The sequence below is a fragment of the Achroia grisella genome, unplaced genomic scaffold, assembly GCF_030625045.1.
Source record: "Achroia grisella isolate CSIRO2021 unplaced genomic scaffold, CSIRO_AGI_Agris_v1 utg1186, whole genome shotgun sequence".
Lineage (NCBI taxonomy): Eukaryota > Metazoa > Arthropoda > Insecta > Lepidoptera > Pyralidae > Achroia > Achroia grisella.
In genome coordinates this window covers 5,070,339-5,089,804 of record NW_026712592.1, presented here as the reverse complement: position 1 = coordinate 5,089,804, position 19,466 = coordinate 5,070,339, and the positions used below count along the sequence as shown (strand labels likewise).

The window sequence follows — 19,466 nt, the reverse complement described above, 5'->3', positions numbered from 1 at the left end:
ACATATCTAGTACCTTTATTTTACGGTAGTGTGAACAAAACGTTTTCTATATAATTTATTTTTTACAGACAAAACACAAAAACATACAGGAATTTGTCCTGTATTTTTTGTGGTTTGTCAATTCTTAATAGATATCCACAATCTACATATGAGATTTACTACATGGCTTTGTACTAATTGTCGTTATTGAGTTTTACTAATCTGCATTTATGATTTAAAAAAAAATACTAAAATTACAGACATTCCAGTAGTAAAAATTAATATGTAGGTAAATGAATAATTTTTGTTTTATTTTTATAATTTCATTGATGAAATGTTTTTATTAGCTACTTTAAGTAGATTATTTTATATAAATGTAGTTTTTTTTACATAAATATAAGTAAAAAATATATTAAGGTCTGTGTAAGTATTCGATATTGTAATAAAAAAAAGAAGATATAGTATTATAATGTGTTTGTAAAATTATAAAAAATAATTGTGTATATAAAAAAGGTGTATATATTTATATTTCATTGGTGTAAAAATTCATATTTTGCTTGACATAATTATAGCATTGTAATTTATTCTATAGTATAATGGCTAGTGATATGCTGTGTTCCTTTAAAAAAATGTACACAAATAATTGAATCTAAATTTTTTAGTGAAATAAATGAATGAACAATACATATATTTTTTATATCATATAATCATAAATACCTACATATTATTTTTCGATGGCCTCGGTGGTCTAGTGGTTTAACACATCGCCTTACTCGGAAGGTCGCAATTTCCATTCCTCGTACAGTACAAACATTTGTATTCAGGAGTATGATTTTTTATATCAGTCTGTGTGTTTTCTATGTATTTATATCAGCTGTTTGCTTAGCTTAACTTGTGACTAGGTGCTGTGTGAATTGTCCTGAGGTTATATATTGTTATCCAAACTGTTTTTTGGGTAGGTAATTAAAATGGCAATCAAGCTTACGACCTATATGATGGAAAGTCCTAACCGTAAAAATAACACCACGAACACCAGGATGTCAACAGTATCCGCTGTGGATATCAAATTGGTCAATAAAATACACAAGCTTTTTGTAGCAAAATAAACTTGCGGTTCACCTGATGGTAGATAAGTGATAACCGCAGCCCATGAGCATCCGGGTATTGCAAGTTCATTGCCAGTCTTTTAATAAAAAAATAAGCTCTTTTCTTGAAGGTTTCTGTATCGCATCGGTTCGGAAATACCATTTCTGGAAGGTGATTCCACAATGTTTCTGGAAAAACGCACGTTGGAGGACCGCTTTTTACGAGCACGATGCTATTTTAGTTTCTGGCGGGTAGTGCTATAGCGATTGTGAAATTCAATAGCTGGTATTAATTCGAACAATTCCTCAGTACACTCCGTGATACCTATATGCGGTGGAAAATGCATGGATGCAATGGCTCGCCGCAAAGCCATTGGCTTTAATGTAGAATAGAATTTTATTGACTTGTCTTGACACAACGATAATTACAAAAAAATACAAACAACAATTTACACATTACAAAACAGAGTTAATGTGGACCGTAGGATTAACACGTCTTTCAAAGCCTCCACTTTGATGTGATTAAAATATACCTAATCGTCGAAATTCACGCATTTCGCCTATTAGAAAGTTCTATTCGCCACGGCCTTCGACCATGTCTTTTGATAACAAATAGGTACTTATTTATATTTCTAACAATTTAATAAAACGCGAATAATGCTAGATTGTACAATAATTTATATATATATCTAATAAAATTTACTAATACATATACAATTAATAATATATACCTATGTAATAACATTCGTATTTTAGAAATATATGTTTACAAATCAGGTCCCAAGAATTGTATAGTTTAATACAGGCATTTATATTTGTAAGAATTAAAATGGCAAACAATGTGACTGTTGTCATGCCTCGTAGCTGAAAACTGATATGAAACTATAGAGTTATAGTTTCATATCAGTTTTCAGCATTAAAACAGTTCGAAAAAAAGTATCTCCTATCCTGTAATTTTACTGTCCCTTCTCAACCTACAATTTAAACAGCTTAAAAGGTAAGCGATTAAGCGGCTGAGGTAGTAAGGTATCTACGCATGCATATGCCTTTTTAACAAATTACTTCAGTGCACACAATTTTAGAAATCAAACTTTAAAATCCAGTATATACATAAAAATATATACCACCACATAAACATATAAATCGCTACTACAATGTAATTTACAATCTTTAACCAAAACTGTTTCTTCATACTCAAATTTGTATCTTTAAGACCATCTTTCAATATGTACTTTCTTAATCCCACACCCCATATTAGTAACATTTCTTTCCAATTAATAACTTTAGAGTCGAAAGCAAAAATATCTTGATCGGTTTTGGTTAAACTCTTATATAATTGTATGGTGTTAGTATCTGTGAAAATCCATTCATTGGTAGTAAAATGTGATAGAACGGACGTAATTCTCCAGGCTTTATTGTAGACTTTGTTTAATCTGAAATTCAAAATATCTTTATTCATATAGGCCTGTTACATACTCTTATACGTAACATGTCAAATCTACCGTCAGTTCGTAATTTCAGATTAGAAGAATACATTTCGAGATTATTCCGAAGAACAAAATATGACATTCAAAAGTGCTTGTAATGAGTTTATTTGAATAAAGATTATTTCTATTTCTATTTCTATTTGACAAAAACAATTCATGTACAAATGAATGTTGTACATGTTTACAATAATACAGATTCATTTTTCAAATTTAAATTTGGGATATTATGAAATATCTTTGAAAGAATAAAAATATTTAAATGTTTCTATACATAAAAATGTTTTTTTTGTCTATCTGCCTATAAATAAAAGGGACCTCTATATTCATAATTTCCTGTTTCTAACCTCAAACATTAACCTTTCCAATTTATCAACGTTGATAGATTCATAGATAGATCAGTCAAGACGTACGTTTATAAATACCTTATAGTTTCACATAAGAACTGAGTTCAAACTTAAAAAAAACGAATCTACAACACAGCTTGAGTATTCAAAAGTCGTATTAGTAATCTTAACTGTATGCATTAATTTATTATAGTAGGTAAGTTAATAGTCGTGGGATAAATTTTGTAATAATACCAAAATTATTAATATAATAATAGTAATCTCAGGACAATTCACACAGCGCCCTCTAAACTCAAGTTATGTTAGCTAAAGCTTGTGTTATGGATACTAGATAACTGATACAAATACGTAGATTTTTATTCGTAAAAACATTTTTCGTATATTATATGGTAATGAATGCAAATGTTTTTACCGTGCAAGGAATCGAACCGAGACCATCGGAAGTAAGGCGGTGTGGTAAACCGCTAGACCACCGAGGCCGTCAAACTAATAGAAATATTATAAATGTTAATATATATAAATATTTAACTATCTCTCCGTTAGTAAAAAACAACATAGAGTGAACCAAATTAATCAGGGGAGACGGTAAGCTAACATGCCATGATATTTTTTTTTTTCTTAGCGAAAGTTTCCATTTACGACAACGTCGGCAATAGACACTGTGTCTGACATTACGCACGAAGTAATAATAAGAATAATCATTATGGATAAATAGATAATAATGAATACTTACATTGGCTCTTTTCCTATTATTGATAGTATTCCATCTACAAAATATGCTGGTATAAAATGAAACAACCACGTAAGTAGATATGCCACTTGAACGTATTTTGTTTCCACCGCAGTGCAATACCAAACTGCTTTAGGTGATATTATACTTCTCAAGTCGTTTTTCATGTAAGAATTTAAAATTCCTGTAAAATAAAAATTCTAAAATGTATTTTTTTACCAAGGTTGATATTGTCATATCTGTTTCGTCTATTTTAGCCGCAAATTTGATTAATGTAAACGTAAATTTTGTTTCGAAATGAAAGGTGAGATATGGTAGTCAAATTACAGGGTAGTATGGCATTTGTGTATGAGTGACAATGCATTACCAGAACATTACGACATTTCGTCATAATATGGCCGGTGCTACATCGACGGTGACGGTTCTGTCCTACGATCAAGTGGACCATCAGCTTGTTATATATATAAATTGATTATTTATTTGTTGTATTGCATATGCACTATAGAACTAGGTGTTACCTTATCCGGTCAAAAATATTCTCACATTTTAAATTTGTTTTTAGTTTTTATATTCTTTTCTTGTATAATATCTAAAAACACAACATTATGTACAGTAATTTATTTAAAGTAAACTAAACAGATCTTACCCCAAAGACATGGATTTCTAGAATTACTAACAGTATAGATCATTGTATCTTTCCCTCCTAATGACCATTTGTCTGATGTCTGCCATCCGGTAACTATGATTGTATTTGTTACCATATCGACCGGTATCAAGTCTATTTTGATATCGGGATCAGCAAGAACCACGTGGATGATTCCCAATCCAAGGCCAAGAAGTATCTAGAAAACAATTAATAAATTGTAAGTTTTTAATCGCGATTTTGTTTGCATCACTATCTTCTATATTAATAATTCCGTCAAGGGGTACGGTAGACTCGAACGAAACCTTTATGTGAATAACAAAACATAAAAAAATATTAATTTCGAGTCGACAACATATAACTTGTTTTACGGCTCTAGATACAAGTTCTTTTTAGCCCAATTTAAAGTTTTACAAAAAAATAAAAATTATTTGCAAAAGTTACACTTTTATTTACTATATTTATTAAACACAATGAACGAAGCTTTACAAATCTATGCCTTGCTTACTTTTAATGTTCCATGAGAACCGATGACTACAGAAATATCTACCCACTACCCACCTACGAGCGAATCCGGGTTTTCATCTAGTACTTATACAATGTCGTATAACTGATATCAAATTTACAATAAACAAAGAATTTCTCTTTCACATTTACATTACTCTGTTTAATTGAAACTTAAATTATTTTATATTTTTTTAACTGTTATATTATTTCATTAAGAAGCTATTTGTCTTTATTTAAAAAAAAAAGTGTCAGACACTGTACGTAATAATAATAACCCAACATTACACTACGTATTTTTTATAAATTTATTGTATATTAAACTGATTCAAGGATAAGATAAGTAATTATTTCTTAGATAAGTTAGGACATATCTAAATAAAATTTCGCCCTTTCACTTACCCCACTAGCCCCAAATACGTTACTCTTGTCCAACCATCCCGGTGACGGTTCACTGTACGACCCGATTACTGTAAAAAAAGATAAATATATATAAAAACATAAGTAATATAACAATTATAATTTTCAATATTGAAATAGCTCGAATTTAATTAATTGTGTAATTTTTGCTTAAGGAACAATTCTCAAATGTTGATAACAAATTTAAACATAAACACTATATTATAAAAATAATTGCATTTCTGGTTAAAGCTTATAGTCTTTGAAAAATAATGACAGATTTTTTTATTTTATATTTCAATACTGAACCAAATGCGTATGAAACATTAGTTCCATTGGCTAGAGATGAACTATTCTAAAATGATTTAAAATTGCTTCACCAATTCACGTATAATTAGTTACATGTATTATATACTTTTATTTATTTACTTCATTCAAACATTGAAATAACAGTCTTCATAATAATTGTATTATTTACCGTAACCGTACCGTTACCGTATTCTTTACATAGTAGATATAAAGTGAAGTAGCTTACATTGTCTGTTCGTTTATATATTTTAAATTTTTATGCAGTTACAGAAATAGGTAGTGTAATTCAAGAAAAAGTTTTATATGTATAACACAAGTACACCCTTGTGAAGCCGTGGCCGGTAGCTATTCTCTTATAATAGTTATCTAATAATAATTTCAGGACATTTCACACAGCGCAACCTAGACCCAAGATAACATATTAGATGTTAAAATAAAAGTTTCCGATAAAAAAAAATCGGTATCGCAGGAACACCACTACCCCGCTACAAGTGGTAACATTATTTGAAAGTTTGACATTTATACATGTCAATTTAGTCCACGGGATTAAAACAGACTATAGCTAAAATTTGTGTTATGGATACTAGATAGGTAACTGATACACATACTAGTATATTTTTAATATATATATTTTTTCGTGAATACATACATATTATACATAGAAAACACCCTTATAAATACAACTTGTGTGTAATTTGTATAAATATTAATATTTTATTAACAAAGTTATACTTTATCAAGCTAAGGGCGTAGAACCCTTAGAATTATAAAAGCGAAAACACTAATAACCCAGAATTAAATTATATTTTACTCACCAATTGTCGGTCTAACGATACAGATTGGCAAATCGTCTGTATTAAGACGAATTAATTCCTCAGTTACAATTTTCGTAAACGTGTATGTATTCGGCCATTGTTTTCTCAATCTGAAATTTACAAATCTTGTTATTTTATACTCCATTCTTATTTCAATTGTAATAAATTCAAATAAAACCAAATGGTAAAATTAAGTATATAAAAAAATATATAGGTATTTGGCTCGGAAGTAACAAGGAGCAAACCAACCTTAAGCAAACATCTTCCAATGCTTTGTCGTTGAAATTCTCAGCGATATCAATCAATTTCTCAGGCTCTATGGGGCTTGGGTAGAATTTTTCTAAAATATCAGTTTTCATATTATCCTTTGTAGCTAAACTGTAGGCAGTCGATATGTAAACGAAGGATCTGTAAAAAAATCCTTCGAATGTATTTTCAAATAGAAAAGTCATGGGCACTGTTAATTGTGACGGTTGTAATGAAAGGAATTCTTCATCTTTTTCAGATACGATTTTATAATATGTACTGTAAACAAAAGAATGCAAATTTTATGAGTATACATTGAATTCGCAAAATCATAAATAATGCATGACTATTCGAAAAATCTTTTACTATTTACAGCACGACATCACAAATTTTATATTCACAGATTTTCTCTTGCGTTGTATTTGTTATAGCTAAATGTTATATATATCTTCGACACAATTTCTTTTTATGTCCAATCTGCAATGTAAGTTATTTTGTGAGAGAAATAAGTGGCTGCCCACAAAGATTTTGAAGAAAGTCTTACCTAAATATAAGTATAATTTAACCAAAATCAGACGCGTTATAGTAACCTACATAATGCAGTAGATATGTAGATTTAGATACGACATTCCTTTTAATAATTTACAGGTGGTTAAGTGGAAACTACGGACATATAAGTATCATAATGTGTACTATAATATATATTAATAATAATTAACATATGTATGTATATATAGTCTACAACAAACCTGAGTTTCTTACAATTTTTAGCCAAGGTCAGAATCTCTCTCGTTCCCCTTACATTAGTAATTGTTGCGTTTTTCAAAGTATCGTCGAACCTTGTAGTAGCGGCTGCATGAACTATGATTTCTACCTGAAAAATAAATTTCTATATTTAATTCAGTAATTAAAATAATTGAAACTTGAATCAAACGATGTCTTAGGTCAACACATACTTCCCATTTTATCTTTAACAATTTGATTCCATTGTTTGTATTATCTTACTAAAATTGATCCCATTTCGATGGTTCCCTCTAGAAACTATCTGGTCCCATATAAATATATTATCCGTATTGGAAGAAAATGAAGCTAGTCAAATGTACATTCTACAAAGCTAATTCATACTTGGCAATGCTAATTATGAGTTACATTATTAAATTATAAATTCTACCAGTGTTCTTCAATTCACTATTTACTACTTGCTAAAAGACAAACTTGGTGCTACTTATTTAGAATAAATTTTTAGACTAGCGTAATGTTTTGAGTTACAAATAAACACACATTTTGATAAATTTAATAATAATAATATTTCAGGACAATTCACCAATCCATCCATCTAGTCCTAAGCTAAGCAGAGCTTGTGTTATGGTTACTAGACCACTGATATTAATACATATCTATAATCTATAAATATAAATAAAATTGTCTGTTTGTAATATTGAAATAATCGTTTTTTACTACATGCATATGAATATAAATATGGTACATACACCAAAATATTTTTTTTTACATTTTTGTCTGTCTGTCTGTTTGTTCCGGCTAATCTCTGAAATGGCTGGACCGGGACTTTTTTTGGCAGGTAGCTGATGTAATAAGGAGTAACTTAGGCTACTTATATTTTAGTAAAATAAAGTTAAATTCCAAGCGGATGAAGTCGCCGGAACAGCTAGTACTTAATATATATAGAAAACACCCAGCACCGATACAAACAATCATACTCATGAATACAAATATATAATAAAATAATATATACTTCAGTTGCAATTTTTTTCCTATCTTCATCGCCAAGTCCAAGACCAAGTTCATTGACGTCGCCTACCACAGCCGTTAACTTTTTGGCAAAATTTAGTCTCTGATTTCTAAGACTATCAAATACCTGAAAACAAATAAAAAGCAACATACTATATATAGGTATAAAAGGGCAATTTTAAAATTAGTAAACTATTACATATTGCTCTTATCTTTCAGATTCTCCATCAGCAGCCAAGTTTTCTGTTAATAAATGGAAGGATGAATTTATTCTTAGCTGAATTTACATCCCAAATGATCCGGTAAAATAACAATATAATAATGTAAAAACCAGTAATTAAGATGACGTCTTAGGCTTTGATACCGTCTACCGGAAGAGAAACCCCAAATAACGCCCGTAACTTGTGTAGGTGTGACACGGTTGTAGGTTTACTAGGCCCTTTTAGAATGCATTAACACTCACCTTCACTACTTATAACTTATAGATAGTCTAACGAATCGAATTAACAAACCAACAGGTGAGCTTCTACAACCCCTTTAAAACTTGCTTAGTTTCATTTGAATAAACATGTTTTTTTATCGGTAAGGGGACATGAATTACGTGAGGCAAATTTGACTATTTCTACAACAATACCACTACCTCCTTGATAAGATATCGTGACATTTGTCTCATCCTTCGTCTTCCCGTAATTTCATGTGACATATTTTGCATCTGACTGGCCAGCTATTAAACAATGATAAGAAAGGATGCCAATCGTACGGGAATCATCGTACATGTACATATATCATTATCAACATCTGCTTCTTCTTTATCCTATTTATTTGAGATTTACGATTTTCGATACGACGACATCGATACATTTCATCCTCGTACAAGATTTTATTGTACGATATTTTGACATATATTAATTGGTCAAAATACTATGACGCACAAAATTAGCCCATATACGATATTTCGACTTTTTACAAGCATATTTTTTTAAGTTTGGCGACCCTGTTTGAGATGCTACTGTGTAAGTTCGCATAACAGCGATATGTATTATATTATTATGTACATTTCAGCAACCTAATGAAAAATATCAAAATAATTAATGGATGCGATCAATTACGTGAGATTTTCCATTAAGGTTGTTGAAATGTACACAATAATACCGGCCTTATAAATAATTTTATAGACTACTCACCGGATCCTGTAAAACTTCATGAATTCGTGTCTCCGCACATTTGTTCTTTTTAGTTCGCAACAATAAATATATTTTTTTAATGTCGCACGATCTGAAAAAGAAAATTTTCTATCTGTCTTCTAATGTTATGAGTTTCTACAGGTTTCGTTTATAAAATGAAAGTTGCTAACTCTATTTTCTAAACGTTATATACGTTTTACTTGCCCTTGCACTTGTTTCTCTTTTTTATTTATATATAAATAATAACATAAACATATACCTGGACAATTAACACAGTGCCATCTAGTCCCACGATAAGCAGAGTTTGTGTTATAGGTACTAGATAACTGATATAAATACTTAGCTATTTTTTTTTGTAATTAGACAAAAAACAACTAGACCGATACAAACAATCATACTCATGAATACAAATGTTTGTAGCGTGCGAACAATCGAACCCGCGACTTAAAAGTTTGCTAAACCACTAGACCATCGACCAAATTAGTTCTTGTTGTTTATAATATAATAAACAATAATAAACAAATTTATGTATATATTTCTCTTTTGCTTCTTAAGTTGTTAAGAAGTTAAGCCCGTCAAACATAAGTTGAGGCCGCCACTTCATGCATAAGTTATTGTATTAATAACAAGTAACCTGTTTTCGTGAACTAATTGAAATCAAACATACAATAATTGTGATGAAAAGATGAGGTAAACAGCAGAGAATTTGGTTCAGCAGTTTCTGTACTTAGTTTGTACTCTGTGTAATTAGTTTGTACTAACCACCAGTCCAACAAATATATAAGTACAAATTGTTAAGTTTTTAAATATATTATACAGGTTCCTGTATATATTTGTTATAGAAAATATATATTCACCTTAGTAGCTTCTCAATAAGATGTTTCCCCAAAAATCCTGTTCCTCCAGTAATGAGTAAGATGCGGTTTGCGTAAAACTGTTGTATGTCGGAGTCACCTTTTGATATAGCTTCCTTCATTGCCTTCTGTTTTAGCAGAGCTGCTTGTTCTATTGCAACTGCTGGGTCCATGGTCCTAAAAACATTTTATTTCGTGTAACTGGAATAGCAAACTGACTGTCTACCTGATGAAAAGTGGCAGCCATCTCCTAAATGCATGAACAGCACCACGGCAATTGTGTTTTGATGTGTCGAACGTGGTTCGTGTTACCATTCCTGAAGACTAAGATTCATGCCTACTATCCTTTAATTTCACTATCATCCATTAATTCATATTTAATAGCGACGCTCTTGCCGGTGGAGCTCTTGCCACTTTGTCTTCCTCTCCCTCTCTTTCCTTCTATAATAACTTTTATAAATTTATCATACCGTATCAATCCACTAACATATCTTATATCAAAACAATCGTATAACATTATTATAATAATAATAAAAATAATATACTATTACTAGAAAAATATGACTTCTGATTTCTGATTTTCTTCCTCAAGAATAATACCTTCACATAAAGTAACCTCTCCACACTTGGCTAAGGCCCGCGCGGGTGAATATTACATTAAGAATAGAAACATAATAATAAACCTGAAAAATTAACACACGACACAGCGCCATCTTGGCTTAAGATTAGCAGAGCTTGTGTTATGGTTACTAATCAACAGATATAAATGCTCTATACAAATAAGCATATAATGTTTGTACCGTACGAGGAATCGATCCCGCGGCCATCGGAATTAAAGCGGTGTGCTAAACCGCTAATCCACAAGGTGGTCGGTAATTGTATAGGAATAGTTTAGATCACCAATGGTTGTATACTATTAATTAGTTGGATAAACAAAAGGTAGGAATGCTATTCTGGACTCTGGAAATATAAAGACAGGAATAACCGACATCTTAAAAATTGTAAATTATAATTATAAAATTAATCAAATATTATTATATGTAATAAAACTTATATCAATGATACTTACTCGTCAGGAATGGCAACAATACCACCACGAACATGACATCGTTAAGTAACACTTCTGATAGTACGCTATCATGCTATCCGTAGTGTTCCTGATAACTAAAGAGTCAAGCCACCGTATAATCAAATTTCACTTGACTTCCTATGTTATACGTGAAAATAATTATATTCCAAAACTATGTATAATTAATGGCAAATAATACAAACCATCAGCAATTTAAATCCACTCGTGTACGTGACTGTTAAATTAATGATCAAGGTCATTCGAGAACTATTTTAGGTATTGTAATGTATATTATTGGGTAATAATAAACGTTTGCCATGATTCGACTAATATTTTGTATAATGCACATATATATTTAATCCCGAACGTAATGTCACATTTCGAAGCGTGTCACGTAAACATGGTACTCACATTCTTAGCAGTCGGTAAACAAAAAGGCTGCGCGCGCGCAACTTAAGCACTGATCGCCATCCTTTGCGATTATACGACCCATTATATAGTGTATTCTTGAACGCGGACCAAAGCGGACATCTCTTTAGGAATTAATAAATAGTTCAGTGGTTTTCTAACTAGGAAAAGAAAAATTGGTAAGTATTTTTTTTAATGCTTTTTATGCATGTTCGATCATGGGGTAGATTGCTATTACCGAGCGTCAAATTACTATAAGACATGTTTTATATGTTTTTTAAGTTTCATAATAAGTCAGGCATTTGCGCGTTTTTTTTTTATTTACAGGAATACCCGTGACAATTCTGAAGTTTCGAAATAGGTTTGTTTTTCAAACTAGCCGTAGAATTTTATAAATTACCTATTTTTACCCAGGAAAACAAATAATAATGTTACATTTTATTAATAAACAATAAATTTCTCATTTACCCATATCTATAGGTATATAAGAAAATGTACTATTGTTTGATTTCAAATACATTAAAATGTATCCAAATACTGCTGCGAATTTATTTTATTACGTGAATATAAGTAATGAAGTAGTGAAAAGTATTTTAAATAATAATTAAAGAATTAATAGTTATTTCGTACCTATATAGAATTTGAAGTTTCGTCTTCTTAAAAAATAAAATAAGTATGACAAAAAATATTACAATAACAGTTGAAAAACTACCGGAAGTGGTAATTTATTAGTCATAATGGTAGATCTGTCGAATGCAATAACAATTTTTTTATTTGTGTTTTTACTTGATTCTATAACTAATCAAGGCTTATTTTCAACCACCTTTAAAAAAAATGTAATCAAGTTCACTGTATTTTTTATATGCGTTACCTTAGTTAGGATCGAGTGATTGTATTCTTTTTTAATTTTAATACTGGCACGTCTCGTGGGCCATTCTCCATATAAATTCTATAAAGGTCTGACCAATAATTTTTAAGTTATAGGTATAAGTATATATATATCGTTGAAATGAGTTTTTTCGAAGCCTGAAGCTCTGAACACGTGTATGAATATTATAATACTGGAGCAAAGGGATTGATAGTAATGTGAACTAATTACTCCATCGCCAGCAATGTACCAAGTCAGGTTGACCTCCTCGCGGTTCCTCCTGGAAATCATCGCGATAAATTCCTAGTGAATTTGTCACGGTGAACCAACTAACCTGATCTCCTACTCATCCTATCATCCTCCACTTAATTACTTAAAAAAAAAAACTAAACTACATTACTATATACACACTATATCTACGCAGTTTCACTGACATTATATATTACAGATTACACTTTCCATCAGGTGATTCGTCAGCTACTTTACCATTCCTTTTAAGTATATTGCGCAGCCTGTACTGCTGCGGAAAAACGGTGTTAATGCAAAATAGTTTTAAATAATTATGTTTCGCCTTTAAACTGCTTACGTACTTGTCATTCTACACTAAAACTGCGCTTATTTAGCTCGGATATATAATTTTACAATCAATAAATAATTAATTAAGGTAACTTTATACTTCTTACACTCATAATACCTACTTCAACTACTTTCTATTTATATGTTAGACATATATATATTTATTTATTAATAATAAAGTGTACTCTCACAAAATTATAGTAATGACTTAGAAGCAGATATATAGAAAGGGTAATAACTAAACTAATAAAACCAAAATCTAGTTATAGCCTGTAGAGAAATTACTCTATAAAACTGTAGGTACCTAGAATAAATATATATATTTATATATGAGCGATTTAGCTAACGACCTCTTACACAGGGGGGTAAATATATGAATATGTTAATTAAGTGATACATTTATAACTGCTATTTTGACTTACAAATCAACTGTTTCAATTCAAAATGGTTTAATGAAATTAATGAAATATTCATTACTTGACCTGCTTCATCAATTTCCATTTATTTTAAAATTATTTACATTTATACTATTATATGTAGATACGATTTTATGTAGATATTGAAATGATAACTTAATAAAGTAATTTCTGACATATTACAAATAGAAAATACTGGGACGGTTTTCATTCTGTTATCATAACAATCCAGCAGCGCCTCACGCAAGGCTTTCTTGTGCTTTACGTCTTATTGCGATCTTCTGTATATCGCTTCCAGTAGCTTCTCAACTTCTTTCTTCTTCTTCTATTCTTAGATAGAAAAAATATCAGAATGTTTTAGTTTTTATAGTATTTATTTTAATTTTATTATTTTTGATGGCTGTAGATTCTCCGTTCTATCTCTGTTGTATATCGATTCCTAGCTGTTTTTGTGAATATTATGCAATATGTTTGGTATTTTCAAATCCTCGATAAAATATAACTTTTAAAATATTTTATTTATTATCTCATATTATGATATTATTTGGTGAGTCGGTTATTTCTTTTTTATGTGGGTATAAAGTTTTTATTTAAGCAAACAAATTTTTTTTCCATCAGGTTCAGTGTTACCGACACTATACTTTTTAAAGAGATTTTATAATTTGATATATTTCAAACGAATAAATTATATAAAAAATTAAATGTTAGCTTAATTCCTGACATTTATTTACTTATATATACATATATATAAGTAAAATATCTGGTAGGTGTATTAGGTAAGGATTCTAATATTATATGTCTAATCTAATTCATTTATTTATTTGTAATCGTCCTCTACCATGATCTCGTATTTCGAAATAAAAAGATAGAAGATGATATTCGTAGTTGTAATATTCATTTATACAGATTAAATAGTCCTCTCCAAATAATGTCTTCCTATATATATTGCATAATTAATTCAACCTTATATATAAATATCCACGTGTAGACACTAAAAATGTTAATTTAAATACTAGATCCCACCTAATACTGATATATAATGACCTTTAATTGTGACAAAGGATTTTTAGTATAAGTATAATAGTGTCTTGCTTGGTGGTCTATCGGTTTAACACACCGCCTGACTTCCGATGGGTATGAGTTCGATTTCTCAAACAATTTATACATTTAGGTATATATATTCATAAGTACTATTTTTTGTATCGATCTGGGTGTTTTCTATTATGTATAAATTTACATAACAAAAATAAATTTAGTATTTCTATAATTGTTTAGTACCTACATTATTTAGTATATACTAAAACCTCTTATTGGTTTGATATTAGATAGTGCTATCTGAATTCCCCTGATTTATTATTATTGCTATTAAATATTGCTACTAAAGTACCTTATTAGGTCGACTTCCACGCGATCCCTGTTAAGACGATGTTAAGACGGATTAAATAACTTTAATACATTTTCATGCTTTTCTATATGTCTGTTGCCTCGTTGTTATCTTAAAATATACATCCGAGTATATGCTGCAATACAATGAAATAACTCCCCTAGTGACTCCAGAAAATTATTTTATTTTTTATATCCACAGGAGACGTGGTAAAACGAGTTCTAAGAACGTAGAGCTACAATCATAGTAGAGTTTTTATAGTCGGATCGTGAGAATACCCAACAAGTTTTAACTTGCAATACTTATGAAAAAATTAACTATTTACAAATAAATATGTATCCTAGACTTTATTTCTTTCTTACTATTCGTTCTGGGCTGGGAAATTATTATTCAAATAATGTAGCTACTAACATTTGGGGATTTATCAGGTATGTAACGAAATGCCATTTTATTCATTGTATTGTTTTATGTTTTCTCATTTAAAGCAGTTTAAAATTTATAATAAACTAGCATATTAATTTGGAAATTGCAGACATAAACTGTGTTTGCAACTGTATCAGCAGTGGCCTTTTTATTATCGTAATGTCACTGCTATATTTCATTATTCAAATTAAAGCAGTTTACAAAATCACGTTAGTGCCGTACTAATAGGAAATACAAATACTTTATATGTATTCTATTTTGATGGAACGCATGTGAATTAACTTAATACCGTACATGTATATATAATTGGTAAAGTTGTTTGTTGTTATTTTCTTATGATTAAGTACTACATAATTACTCTAATAATCTGGTTCTTGTTACCTGTATTAGTACAAACCAGACAATAATCGTAAGACAGAAGCCACTTATTTATCAGAGATACGCATTCTTTTTAATGACTTGGTTATTCCATAATCAAAGCATAAAAGAGTCTAAATAAATAACACATAGAACTTTTTAGTTCTTTTCTAGGACTACTGTAATGCAAATTATAAGTGGCATTTACAGCTTTACCGGAAGCAGAGAGCTCTCTAAACTAAATGACTTATAGAGCGGCTGATGATCAACTCTTATCGGATTTATTATATGGCACCGCTAGGTATTAATATCTGGGCTGAGATCTCGAGTGATTAAGGGGAAAATAAAGGAAAAATCAGATCCTCAAAAGAATACATAAAAATAGATTACATAAATACATAGATTAAATAAATAGGTACATTACATAAATACTTGAAATAGGCAGCAATTTGGCATAATATGCTTTACAGTGTCCTAAATATTGTCTGACAGAGATTGCATGAATTTCTACTTTTGTATAAGTTTTATATGCAATTTAAAATTAATACTAAACTGTACTGATTATTCCAGCCGTAGAATTGTGCTATATATAATTATAATCGTATTTGTCATACGTATGAAAAACTATGGAACACTATAATTTTGCAATGAGCAATTTGTTTCAAGGTGAATTCGTCCGTGATAATATTGGAAATTTATCTGTTTTCATACTTGTAGTCACTTAATACAAATAAGGACAGAGCTATCATAATGATTTCCTCGTTACAATTTCCATGACGTTCTTGAACTCGTAAGGCATTTGTTTCATTACCGGCAAGAAGCGAGTTATGTAAACGTTTAACATTTCCAATCTATATTTAAACCACTCACACATGTCTGAATAACGTTTGTCAATTGAAAGTTTAGACAATCTCTCGGGTAATAGTTAAGACCATTAATAAACTTAATTGTTTCGCATATCTGACCCGGTGGTAAAACACAATAGAGTTGTCATAAGGCCAGTGATTTTAAGCTAGTCATATTTGATTTTAATATTATTGATATATCTAATTCCTCTCAAATATCTCTACTGGGACGAAGATCATGAGTGATATTTGTTTTGAATATAGCAAACTAATTTCATTTCGTGGATTGTCAACTTGTTTCCGATTCAAATTATATAAAAAGGTATTAAACGTTTCCCAAATTATGCATATTCTATACGTTAATGCTATCGATTATCGGTTGCTTTAATAAAATCACATTAATGCACGAACATAAGGTCAACCTATTGTCTTAGGCCACACACGCTGATCAATGAACTCATAATATTAGGCTGCCTTTACACTTTTAATTTTACTTGCGCGAATGCTTTACATAGTCAACTTACTATAATGTAAACCTTCCTTCAAATAACTAATTGCAATATTTGCATACAAACTATATTTTTATGGAATTCTTAGTACAATAAGCCAACTATAATTAAAGTCTCGCATCAAGGTACCTTCATCGCATGAACTTAACTTGAAAGTCTAGATATTGAACTTGTGTAAACAGGTTTTTCCTGATTGAGTCTATTCAGAGATCTATATCTGATTGTAGTGAAGGTGCAAGTTATTTATATGGTAACATGTATCGTTGGTTTCACTATAGGTACATTATGTTAAATCAAGACCTCATTTTTCTCATTTCTATTAATGAAACACTCCAATTCAAGTATAGATAGAGTTTAAGTAAAATAATATTTTTTAGCAAAACGCTAAAAAATATTATTTTTACTTAGTCCACATAATATTTTATCATATTGACATTATTTATATGTACGAATTGTTATAAATTTTTTTTAGCGTGTGAAAGAAATTATCATTGTATTACGTAAGCTAGAATGGAATAGAGCAAGTTTTCAATATCCTTCAAACATGTTCATGTTTTTTATATTGATGCGATATCTCCTAATAAAAGTTAGTTATTTTATAAAATACATGTGTACTTGTTTGTACTTACTTTTATTACTCAAATGTAGAAACACTTCTTACGAATAATCCATATAAATTTTACTGTTTTATGATTACATATGACAAGAATTCTTAGGCAAGAAAGAAAAGCGAATATATCCTATCATAATTAATTCGAAACTCACTTGCACGCATATAGTCAACTGCAGGAAATTTCTCCAGTGAGCTCTTATATATATCTTCCGAAATATCAAGGATGATCATTATCTTCATTTCTCAGATTTTTAAATACAAGTAAAATGATGCTCGGCACTTGTAGGGTTACCAACTATATGCTAAATGAAACAATTTATACAAAAATATTGACCGAAGTGATTACATTCACTTCGGTCAATATTTTTGTATAAATTGTAATAAATACTATTATGTTTGTTTGTAAAGATGGTTGGATACTTATATGTTTAGAATATAGATAATAATTATTCTAATAGATCAATAAAATATAGAAAAATATTTTACTTCAATTCACAACTTAAAGCTATGGGATAATAGTTAATATTAAATCTATACCTACAACTAATAAATGCGAAAATGTATGTCCGTTTGCTTGTTTGTTACCTTCGCGACTGAACGGCTAAATGTATATTAAAGCGACGAGGGGATATATTGTATCACGAAGATGGACAAAATGTATGCTTGTGCTTAAAAAACTGTCGAAGTCACAGATTATAGCTGGTTTTACACATGTGGGAAAATATGCATGTCCATTTGTTACTTTTACGTATAAACAAATGAATGGTTTATATTTGGTCATGACGATAGATTGTATCACAAGATCTGAGCTATACTGCTCTACATTATATGTATATTTATTTTATTAAAAAAGTCAAATAAAATTCTTATAATATAAAGTTAAGACCATCTCTGGCTTTTATTCACATAAAACTAAATAAATTAAATCAAATAAAGATAACCGATACTGATACCGACATTACACTTTTTTTGTCGGCAGTAACATTAAAATATAACGTACATATTGTACATGCTTGCCTCTTTAATGACATTAATATGAATTGACCAAGGTGAGTGAAGTACAGAGGGCAAAACTGCGAATAAATATCACAGGTTGATGATGATTTTCACATAATAATTTGCACATTGTTCCGAGATTCTCTCTCGGTGGTTCAACGGATCAGCACAATTTTCACCTTCCGATTATCACGGGTTCGATCTCTGCATAAAACAAACTTAGTATACGTGAATATAGCTTCTTTATTGATCAGGTTGATTAACGTATCTTTATCTTTATGTAGAGTAACGTAGAGTTTTAAGTTATTATTTAAAATAAATATATTTGGATACGTCTATAAATTATCTAATAATACCTATCTATAACACGAGTTCTATGTTTAGTTTGTGTTTGGGACTAGTGACTAGGACGCTGCCGCCCCTAGGCCGCGGTCTGTATGGCCTATTTATAAATCCAGGACTGCCATAACTACCCACTTATAGATATTTATTGTGGAGTAGAATAAGAATTATACAGACTACGTTATTTCCTGATAATTCTATATCCAGTTTAGTCACGCGAGCAAAGTTGAGTATAATTTTGTAATATTTACTTTTAAACCGGTATTACGATTAATTTGTTTCTTTTTACGACAAATCAATAAAATATGTAATATATTTATAACTAATGATAT

At 30.0% G+C, this 19,466-nt stretch overlaps 2 protein-coding genes across 4 annotated transcripts in view; one reads left to right on the top strand and one right to left on the bottom strand.

Moving 5' to 3' along the window:
- Positions 1-1,125: 1,125 nt before the first annotated feature.
- LOC131854466 (fatty acyl-CoA reductase wat-like) lies at positions 1,126-17,899 on the bottom strand. 3 transcript variants are annotated; one of them, XM_059205585.1, is made up of 11 exons: positions 17,813-17,899; positions 10,332-10,505; positions 9,475-9,565; positions 8,295-8,417; positions 7,291-7,415; positions 6,545-6,703; positions 6,296-6,405; positions 5,175-5,242; positions 4,272-4,467; positions 3,629-3,809; positions 1,126-2,497 (listed from the first exon to the last, which is right to left on the bottom strand). In XM_059205585.1, exons 2-11 carry the CDS (start codon positions 10,499-10,501, stop codon positions 2,143-2,145), a joined length of 1,578 nt encoding a protein of 525 aa, XP_059061568.1. In that variant the 5' UTR covers positions 10,502-10,505; positions 17,813-17,899; the 3' UTR covers positions 1,126-2,142. The 3 variants fall into 3 exon arrangements, with proteins under 3 accessions (XP_059061568.1, XP_059061566.1, XP_059061567.1); XM_059205583.1 differs by lacking the exon at positions 17,813-17,899 and adding an exon at positions 11,601-11,721; XM_059205584.1 differs by lacking the exon at positions 17,813-17,899 and adding an exon at positions 11,398-11,588.
- The window catches only part of LOC131854473 (fatty acyl-CoA reductase wat-like), a 33,789-nt gene continuing 26,196 nt past the window's right edge, over positions 11,874-19,466 (top strand). Inside the window, exon 1 of the mRNA XM_059205593.1 lies at positions 11,874-11,984. The gene's annotated coding sequence lies outside the window, so the exon portion shown is untranslated. The remainder of the gene's footprint in view (positions 11,985-19,466) is intronic.

Coding starts and splice junctions, on each gene's coding strand:
- LOC131854466 (XM_059205585.1), bottom strand. CDS start 10,501: ATGGACCCAGCAGTTGCAATAGAACAAGCAGCTCTGCTAAAACAGAAG. Junction 8,418..9,474: donor ATGAAGTTTTACAGGATCCG/GTGAGTAGTCTA, acceptor ATTTGTTTTCAG/GTATTTGATAGTCTTAGAAA. Junction 6,406..6,544: donor TTGGAAGATGTTTGCTTAAG/GTTGGTTTGCTC, acceptor TGTAAATTTCAG/ATTGAGAAAACAATGGCCGA.